The 10,016-nt window shown below is 57.5% G+C and overlaps 1 protein-coding gene across 1 annotated transcript in view; it reads right to left on the bottom strand.

Moving 5' to 3' along the window:
• Positions 1 to 1,171: 1,171 nt before the first annotated feature.
• Positions 1,172 to 10,016, bottom strand: part of CUX2 (cut like homeobox 2) — a 65,126-nt gene continuing 56,281 nt past the window's right edge. Inside the window, exons 11-19 of the mRNA XM_083873979.1 lie at positions 9,680 to 9,927; positions 8,834 to 9,473; positions 7,846 to 7,943; positions 6,413 to 7,188; positions 5,801 to 5,960; positions 5,069 to 5,338; positions 4,647 to 4,835; positions 4,270 to 4,543; positions 1,172 to 3,889 (exon numbers count right to left, since the gene is read on the bottom strand). Coding sequence (XP_083730105.1) covers positions 3,226 to 3,889; positions 4,270 to 4,543; positions 4,647 to 4,835; positions 5,069 to 5,338; positions 5,801 to 5,960; positions 6,413 to 7,188; positions 7,846 to 7,943; positions 8,834 to 9,473; positions 9,680 to 9,927 — 3,319 coding nt within the window. The 3' untranslated portion in view covers positions 1,172 to 3,225. The remainder of the gene's footprint in view (positions 3,890 to 4,269; positions 4,544 to 4,646; positions 4,836 to 5,068; positions 5,339 to 5,800; positions 5,961 to 6,412; positions 7,189 to 7,845; positions 7,944 to 8,833; positions 9,474 to 9,679; positions 9,928 to 10,016) is intronic.

The following is a 10,016-nucleotide window of genomic DNA, read 5'->3' as shown; positions in this document are numbered from 1 at the left end:
CAGAACTTCCCTTCCATCCATGGTCCTTGTTTGTACCTCTAAACCTCTGGAGATTAGTCCAGGTGGGAATTAATGCTTTATTTTAGTCCTCCTTCTGTCTCCACCATGTCTGTGGGGCTGGTCAGGAACTGTGTCACCTGAAGGGGACATGGTCAATGCCAGGGTCTTGCAGTGCCCTGGAGCCCCATTTCTGCCTGCAGGGATGGGGTGAGATGGGATGGGGTCACCTGGGAACATCAGGACACCCAGTGCCAGGGTGGTCCCATGGCAGAGATGGATCTTAATCAGGACAAGGTATCTGTCCCCTTGTTGATGCTACACAGGGACTAGAGACTCTGCCCTTGTGAAAGTGGCCAGCACAACCCCATATTTCTCCCCACACATCCCACCTGCATTAACGTCTCCAGCTTCTCTTTAACACTGGCAGAGGTTGGGCAATCACTTCTTGAGGAAACTGAGGCACGAAGCCAGCCAGGGCCACCTGCACACAGAGAGCCCTGCAGAGCGTGGAGCCTGCTCCTGGCCAGGCACAGGATCCCCCTGTGGAATTTGGCAGTTGGAGCAGTGCCAAGGGCAGCCGGGGTGCAGCTGCACCCGGAGCACCCAGATGGTTCACGCGGCTCCATCCTTCGCCGCAGGGGAAGATTCCGGTTTCCATGGCAGCTGGCCCAGCTTCTCCAGACGTTCAGATATCCATCAAAAACATGTTAGCTGACAAACAAGCTTAAACAGATATGCAACATATGGATTTATTAATTCATCAGACACAAACAGCCCTGCCTCGTGTCAGAAGCTGCCGACTCGCCCAGCAATGGTCAGCTCCAAAAAAGAGCCGTGCTGGGGTGTGGTGCTGTCAGTAGTGCCAGCTTGGACAGGGTTTTTTGGGCCACCTGGTCTAGTGAAAGGTGTTCCTGCCCATGGCAGGGGGCTGGAATAAGATGATCCTTAAGTTCTCTTCTAATCCAAACCATTCCAGGAAATGATGGTTTTATGATAAACCAAGCTGAAACTCACACTGGAGGATGCTGAGCTACCCCAGGGGCAGGAGCAAACCTGCAACAGGGATAAGCACAAGAATTTCATGGGGCAGGATCACACCCTGAGCTGGACTAATCCCATTTAACACCCTCCTTTTTTATCCCCCAGTCAGTGGGATAATGAGAGCTCTTGCCACAATCCCAAAGCAAAGCTGTGACTTACAAGTGTGCCAACACCAGGCACGGGCAAGTGTGAGAGGAGTTCCCATTCCATCACCTCCAGACAAAACACACCCCAAGGCCAGAGTCGTATCCAACTTCTGTATTTAGTGGCTCTTTACAGAGAACTTGTTCCTTCCAAAATTGTTAAACAAAGTTCATCGATCTCATAGAAACTTTTGAAGTACAGAACATGAGCCGAACAAAAACGTGACCGGTGTGTCCCGCTGGCTTTCAATACAACAGGATTGCCATGCTCAGGACTATCCTAAGTGCTTCCTCAAATCCCATTCCAATAAAGCTCCCTCTCGCACACAACGGAGAAGGCAGTCACACCTCCACCTTCCACAGCATGGTGGCAGAGCAGCCATGGGCACCCTGGGGCTCGTCAGGGCAGGGGAGACGGCAAAGGGAGCTGTGCCCTCACCCAGCATTGCTTGTCCACTACCACCCAAGTATAAAAATACCTTCTATTCTGATAAAAATGTCTACAGTGGAAAATCAGTCAATGCATCACCTGGGAGCCTGGCAGGGCCTGGGTGGGCAATGGCTGATGCTGTGTGGGCAGGGGACAGGGCAGAGCAGCCCAGTGTGGGACACTCCACATTGTTTAAAGGCATTTCATTAGTAGAGGCCAGCTGGAGGTGGTGGGGTCAGGGAGGTGACAGGGAGCACATCGGGATGGTGCCACCACTGAGCTCCTGTGTCTGCACAGGATCAGCCCTGGAAAGCCAAAGCTCAGTGATGCTTTGCCCAGCTCAGGGCTGAGCTTGCCCACTTCAGGCAGGAGCGTGATGTGACATCCCAGAGTTCATCCTGGCATCACTGACATCCCCCACCTGGGGACATGGCTGCAGGAAGGGGATGCTCCTCCCTAAAAATGCCCAGATGCCCTCCCTAAAAAAGTGCTGCAGCCCCAAGAGCTGGCTGTGATGCTGGAGCAGCCCTGAGCAGGGCTCAGCCTGTGAGTGTGTGGCTCATGATTTTTGGGTGCTCACCTCAAGCACAGCTGCCCTCGGGGCCAAAGCTTGGAGGCTCCATCTTTTTCTTTCCTGACTAGACGGGGAACCAGGATGCCATAGATGTCCATCCCCAGCGAGCTGGTAACCATCCTCAAACATCACACCCAGGTACATTTTCCCATCCCACTCCCAAAATCCCAAGCTTAGATTGCTTCCTTTGCTTTTGCCTCATTTTCTCTCTTCCTCTGGGAGCTGCCACGAGCCGCACCACTCCGGAGGGGAGCTGCCACCGGCCTCCGGATGGAGGAAGCGCGAGGGACGGCGTTGGGACCATGCTACATCTTGTTCCAGAAGGCTATTGCAGACATTTCTACAACATATACAACCGCACGGGACATTCTGTGTTACAAAGGCTTCCAAAAACATAAACCACCAGAACTAAATACATACTCGATGGCGTCGGGGGCTTTAGAGTCTTCAGGGACTAGGACGCAGTCTCTGGCTGGGGCAGAAGCGATGCAGTGTCTTACAGACAGGGGTGGAAACTGCAAAAGTTTCTCAAATTTGGTCAGTCTCATAGTGCTTCTTGATGGCTTTGCTCAAAAAGTCTTTTCTGTGGGTTGGGGTTTCTTTTTTGATTTTTTTTTTTTTGTTGTTTATTTGTTTTTAATCTCATCCAGTGGCAAACTACAAGACTTCAGTGTACATTTAATGACACGACTGCTACATCATCTTGATTTTATAGCTATCTTTAATATCAAAGCAGCTTAAGCTGTTAATAAATTTCAAAGTATCCTTTTATTAAAATATCTAAAAGAGGTCTATAAATATTTTTTTATTTTTTTTTTGTTTTGTTTTGTTTTTCTTTTCTAAAATTGTTCCCAGTTTTTCACATTTAAAACAAAGCCAGAGGGGTGGGGTGGCTTCATAGAGGGGGGGTCCCCTCTTTTCCACGGGCGCTCCTCTTCCGTGGCACCGGCCACTCGTCACCTCTCGGTGCACACTGCATTTATCAAAATATATATATATGTGGGGGTGTGTATATATATTTAAGGTGGTGGGGGGGCTCAGAACTCCCACTCCAGGGCCTCCTCACGATTGGCAGCCCGCTCCAGGCGGTGGATGATGTTGTTGAGGTTGGCCATCTTCTCATGACGCCGCTGCACGCTGGTGCTGAGCCGGGGGCCAGGAGCCGGTGGAAGCGCCGGCGAGACCGGCCCGGCAGAGGATGGTCCTGGTGAGGCTGAGCCGGTGAGGCCGGGCGAGGAAGCTGCCGAGGGTGATGTCGGGGAGACCACCAAGCTGCAATGGGATGACCCCGTGGAGGACTGGGAGCTGTCGGGGTGCGGCGGTGGCGGCGGTGCGGGTCCCCCAGCGGTGGCACCGGCGTGGCCTCCCCGCCGCGGGAGGCTGCTGGCGCTGGGGGCGGTGGCATGGGGGGCTGCCCCCCGCTCCTCCTGGGGAGGTCCGGTCCCTTCAGCTGCCCCAGCTGGGCTGCGTGAGTCCCGCCGGCGGCTCCAGCCACCAGGATCCCCCTGCTCCTCCTTCACCTTCAAGGGCACGGTGGCGCAGGGGGGCTCGCCCCCCACGAACACGGGTTTGTGATCCTCGGTGTCCGAGTCGGGGCTGTGGGGGGCCCGGCGCCCGGGGATGGCCGTCCCACCGCTCTGCTCCGGGTCCGTGTCATTGTCCTGCGCGCCCTCCACCAGCATCTCCCGGCGCATCCGTGACCTGTGGGACACAGCCACGGAGGGGTGGCAACAACCACCCATGGCCACATGCAATGGCCACCACGCATCCCCAGCCAGCAGACAAATTTTCCACTACAATGCCAACTAGGGATGGATCCTGTGCTCCAGCAGCCTCCATAAGGCATTCCCTTCCCCTTTGAAGAGCTCCCACTCTGGGGTGACTAGGTGGATGTGAGCATGGAAACCTCTTCAGATGCTCAACATGACTTGGTCAAGGTAGCCAAAACTACCCACCAGCCTGGGGTGCAGCTGGAGACCTCCCATCTAGGGAAGAGTGACAGGGAAGGCTGGAAGGGGAACTGTGACACCCCCTCCACAGCACAGCACCATCAGACTCCCAAAGCCTGGGAGCGTCCGTACCTGTAGTTGTGGAACCAGTTGATGACGGTGTTGGTCTTGAGGTTGAGCTGGAAGGAGAGCAGCTCGATGGTCTGTTGGGAGGGGTATGGCTCCAGCTGGTAGGCTTTCTTTAGGGCTTCCTTCTCCTCTGGCGCCAGCACCACCCGTGGTTTCTTGATCTGCAGCAGGCTGAGGTCCTGGGGCGGCGCGCTGGGGCTGGCGCACTCAGAGCGGGCGCTGGGGGACTCGCTGTCCGAGCCGGCGCTCATCAGCCCGTACCGGCGCTTCAGGTAGGCTGCAGGAGAGGACACCCAGCTGGCACCACTCGCCCCCCAGCCCAGGACCCCTCCTCAGCCAGCCCCTCACACCGTGTCACCGTGTGTCACCCCATCCCTCACCCTTCTTCTCCAGCTTCTTCATGTCGCGCAGCTTCTCCACGTTGTGGGGGTCGTTGAGCCAGAGCTGCATGCGGACGAAGGGCTCCCTCCCCTTCAGGCTCAGCTTGTGCCACGGCTTGGGCCTGGAGAGGAGATCGGACACCGAGCCCTGCGTCAGGCCCAGGATGCTCTCCCCAAACAGCCGCTGGCCTGGCAGAGGAGAAGCAGAGGTGGTTAGAGGGGGCAGAGCAGCGGGATGGGTGCTGCAGTCCCCCTGCAGAGCAGATGCACCCCATTTCCCAGCCAGCATCCTCCTGGAACTCCCATGAGCACCCACAGAAAAAACATCTGGGAGGGGGTTGCATCTACAGGAATTGGGGGTGCTGGATCCATGCAGTCTCACCAGCAGCTCCCAAAAACTTGGGCAGAGAGAGGGTCCACACCTAAATTGTTGTCCGTCAAGACCTCCTTGACCTTCTTGGTGATGGAGTAGGTGTCCAGCTCGGGGGACATGGCAACGATCTCCTGGATGCCCATGGGCCCCTGGCTGTTGGGATAATTCTTCCCGCCCAGCACAGGCGTCGAGCGGCTCTCGGGCTGCTGGTTTTCCTTGCTGCTCTCCAAGGCCAGGGTCAGGGGCTCCTGGCAGCCCTTCTCGTGCTCGGCGGGGCTGGGGGGCGGCGAGGGGGACGGATGGGGTTCCACCGGGCTGGCTGTGTGACACCAGGGCAGAGGGGTCAGTGGGAGGGGACAGGGCAGGGACCCAGCAAGGAGCAGGAGGGGCATTAGGGGGATGCCTGTGGCTTTGCCCTCTAAAGAAGAGGGATACCAGCCAAGCTTCTCCAGTGGCTACAGCAAAGTGGGAGGTGGTGGAATAATTAAAGAGAGAAAATGCCACCAATATAATACCAAAAATCCAGTTACTGCTTTAGGTCAGGCACAAAGCCTAAGATTTTTGATCTGGCTTTCCTTTTATTTTTTTTTTTTTAATGAAGGGGGTTGGGGATAAAAGGGGCTTCCCAGGATCTGGGCATTGGTGTTGAAGTTGGCAGGGCCAGCTCTTCTCAGTGGTGAGATGAGAGCAGGACAAACTCACTGGGATGCAGGGGATGGACACAGAAGTGGTGGGGACACTGATGGCACACGGGGATCACGGGGACAGTGATGTCACTTACCCTGGGAGGGTGTGGGCTGCTGGCTGATCCCCTGGCCCAGCTGGTCTGTCAGCCACAGCTGCATGCGGATGAAGGGCTCCCGACCTTTCTGTGTCAGCTTGCTCCATGGTTTGGGCCGCGACAGCATGTCACTCACACTGCCCTGGGACAGTCCCAGCACCTGGGCACCACACAAGTGTCACCCACCAAAGTTGGGCTGCACTCCCCCCAGGGCTGGGAAGCTGCCTGCCCTCCACCCCCGTGTCAGGGGAGGGGGAGCAGGATGCCACCCACTGCCACCCACTGCCCCACAGCAGGTCTGGACTCTCTGTCCCCTGCCATGAGTGCCAATGGTGGGTCCCCCAGGGATACTCAGTGGGGTGGGAGGCTCGTCCCTCCACGGGCTCTGCTCAGGGGACTGGGCATTTTTGGTGGAAAGTGCCACTGACCAATTAGTGGTGGCCACTGGGAGCCTGGGGTTGGGTCAGACCCTGAGGACTCAGAATCCTCCAAGGGGACACAGACCAGGGCAAAGGAAGACCCTGGAAGGAGCTGATGAAGGCCATCCATGAGCCCTAAGCTCTGGGTCATGGAGCAGAGTGGACACCAGAACCCCCTTCTCCAGGCTGGTACCTTCTCTCCAAAGATCCTCTGGCAGATTCCATTCTTGGCCAACTTCTCCTTGACCTGCCGGGTCAGCTCCAGTGTGTCCACCTCCCTGTACATGTACATCTCATACTGCTCCGGGGTCAGCGGCGGCACCGTTGGCTTCAGGGTCCGTGGCACGTAGGTGGGGTAGTAGGACAGACGCCCACCAGCTGCCGGCTCCGCGCCACCTCCCTCCACCTTCATCTCCGACAGCCGCTGGGGCTCCTCATCCGCCGGTGGCAGCTCATCCTCGTTGGTGCCACCCTCGCCAGGCTCGCCCCGCGGCCAGCCTCGCCCATTGGCCATGCTGGAGTAGCTGGAGGAGGAGGAGGACAGCGAAGGCGACACGGAGGTGTAGGGCCGGCTGAGCAGGCTCCGCTCTGACGCCCAGTGCTGGTCGAAGTAGGAGCCGGCGTCGCCAATCTCCGATTTCACCTTCCGGATGATGCTCTGGACAAAGGCGGCGGGGGAGAGCACGGCCAGGGGTGTCTGCGGTGGGCCAGGACTGGCCCCACCACCCTCCTCCTGCTTCACATAGGCGGGGGCGATGTTCTGGCTGACGGTGGCCAGCGTGGAGCGCTCGGTGGGTGCCGTGTCCCCTCCACGCCCGCTGGCCCCCGACTCCATGTCCAGCAGCGCCTGCTGCTGTGCCTGCATCTCCCGCCGCGCCTGCTCCAGGATGCTCTTGATGGCATCCTCCGAGCTGCTGCCACTCGCCCCGTTAGCCACTGCCTGCGATGCCGACGGCGTTTTGGGCTCCCCTGCAGAGGGAAAGGATGAGGGCAGCCCCGAGGAGCAGCACATGTAGTTTACTGTGTGGCCGCAATTCAAAGTGTGGGAGAAAAGTAGTTTATCCTGATCTGGTTTGGACCAGAAGCACCCACAAAGCAAAAGCTTCAACAGCCCGACTCAAAGCCAACTTCTTTTTTGATGATTGCAAAATAAATCCCATTACCAACAATGCGATAGACAAACATGTTTGTTTTCCCTGTCTGTTTTTCCACCGTTCCTGTCTAATTTAATTCTCCGGGATTCTGCTTTCTCAGCAGACTACCTGTTTTAATGTATTTCATTTCTTGTAATTGACTGCGAAAGCAGCTGCTTTAATGATCCCTCATGCCAGATGGATCCTGAATACTCATTTAATCATCTGGTTTGGGGCAGGGGGGAGGAAAAAGAGGGCATCTAAAGTTTCTGACAGCCCAGATCTGAACTCGGCTGCACAGGGACTCTTCCATCCCACATGGTATTTCTTTCTAAAATTCTCCATGGATGTCAATGGGTGAAAACACCCCCAAAAAAACCCATTTTTGGGACGAGACCCACAGACAGAGAGCACCCAGCCCCTGGCACCCCTTTGGGTGCTGCTGCCATGGGGCAGAGCAGAGATCCACAGACACCCCCATGGCAGCACCTACCTCCCTTCTGCGACTCAATCTCCTTTTTTGCCTGCTCCAGGATGCTTTTGATGGCGTCGTCGGAGCCGGTCTCCGGTGTCCTGATCCGCGGCGTGATGCTACCTGATCAAAGAGGCAGGATAACAGCTTTGTCACCGGCGCTGGTTTTACAAGCTCCACTTGTATGTCAGGAAGTATTTACTGCTCCTCATGTTCAGCTATTTTTAGGGATGCTGGTTTGAAGACAAATGTCACTCCTGATTAGTCGCTACCAGAGCACAGGGAGCCCTGGTAGCCCTGGCTGCCAGCTCCTGCCTCTGGCATGGTATCTCCCACCACCTTGCTCATCCCAACCAAGGGCATCCTCTCCCCATCAGGAGCAGAGACATGGCACAGGGACCATGTCCCCATCCCTGGCACTGTGCCCTCGTGGCTGTGCAGGAGAAGTGTTAATGATGGATCAGATCCAGGGGATAAATCAGAGTTCTCCAGGCTGAAATTGGTAGGTGTATGGACCATGGGTGTGCACTGCCCAGTCCTGGTGCCACCACTGGGATTTGAGCGACCAGCTGCCACTGCTGAGATGTCACCAGCAGCCACTGTCCCCAGAGATGGTTGTCACCATCCCAACACCGCACCAAGGCTCCGCAGCACTAAAACTTCATTATTTTAACGAAATACTCCCGAGCACATTGATTCATACAGCACAGAACAGCCTAATGAATAATTAAATGGCATTTGTCAGAATAAATGAGTAAAGCACGTCCAGGGATGCAGCTTCCACAGCCATGGGTTGTTGTTAATCGCTGCCGTTTGCCAGGGCTCATCCCACCAGGGAAAATCCTTGGTGGGACCAGAGTCCCATCCCATTCTGCCAGCACATCACAGTCTGGTGAGCCCCCCTGCCATGGCACGGGGCACCCCAGGGTGCTGCCAGGGTGAACTGGGAGAGGATGCCACAACATCACTTGCAGCATCCCAGGACAAAACCCAGGGCCACCCCAACCACTCACCTCTCTGGCGCACCTGGATAGTCCTCAGGGCCAGCACGTTCTGCTCGTCAGAGAGGAACTGCTTCATCTTGATGAACGGCTCCTTGCCCTTCACCGTCAGCTTGTGCCAGGGCTTGGGCCGCGCCAGGATCTCACTGACAGAGCCCTGCGACAGCCCCAGCACGTAGTGCCCGAAGACCCTCTGCCCGATGTTGTGCTTCAGCAGCTGCTCCTTCACCTGGAAGGCGATTTCAGCCGTGTCCAGCTGCTCCTCCTCGGCGGAGCTGCCGGCGCTGCCCTCGGAGGGCTCACGGGGCGGGCTGGTGGCACTGGTGGCCGGGACGGGGACGGGGTGCACGGTGCTGCTTTTGGCCCCGAAGAAGGAGGAAGGAAAGGGCGGTGCCCCGGTGCTGCTCTCGCTCTTGTAGCTGGGCAGAGGGAGGTGGGGGGCCTTGGAGTCCCCTGAAAGCCTTTCGCCTCCCGGGAAGGGGGACAGAGAGAAAGTCCGGGGTCCGTCAGGGGCCATGCCAGGGCCAGGCAGTGGTGGGAGGGGAGTGGGGGACACGGGGTCATCAGCCGGGGCGTGGTGGGGAGATGGGTACGGCTGCTCCATGCCCAGTGGATCCTTCCCCGACTCGTCTTCAGAGTGATCCTCCTCTAGAGATGAAGGAGAGAGAGAGACACACACTAGAGCCCCCCCGGCCATAGCTCTGGCACAGCCCTGCAGCCAAACAGCTCCTGCCTCAGTTTTCCCAGGCGACATCCCACTCCCTGTCCTTCCCCCACCACACCACAGCCGGGGCAGGATCTGTCCCCACCCACCCACATTCCCAGAGGGATGCCACAGAATCCAGGGTCCCTACCAGTGCTGGCCAGCAGGTTGGGCTTCTCCAGCAGGTACTTCTGGGAGGGGTAGAAAGCCTCCTTCCCCAGCAGCAGGGCCTCCTCTGCCTTGGAGATGCTCTGCAAGGAGCCAAGCCGAGATGGGGACAGGCAGCGGAGGCACCGTGGGCAGGGCTGGCACAGCCCGGCCAGCGCCTCGGGACGCGCCGCGGCACTTGCCTGGGGGAGGCTGCAGCCAGCAGAGGCCACCTTCATCGCCTTCAGGATGCTGGGAGGGAGACAAGGGGGTGAGACGGTGGCCATGGCAGAGTGGCACGGCTGTGGGAGCACGCCTGGCCAGCAGGGATACCACGGGTG

Source organism: Zosterops lateralis, assembly GCF_965231275.1.
Source record: "Zosterops lateralis genome assembly, chromosome: 17".
NCBI lineage: Eukaryota > Metazoa > Chordata > Aves > Passeriformes > Zosteropidae > Zosterops > Zosterops lateralis.
The sequence above is the reverse complement of the archived record's forward strand: the minus strand, read 5'-3'. Positions and strand labels throughout refer to the sequence as shown.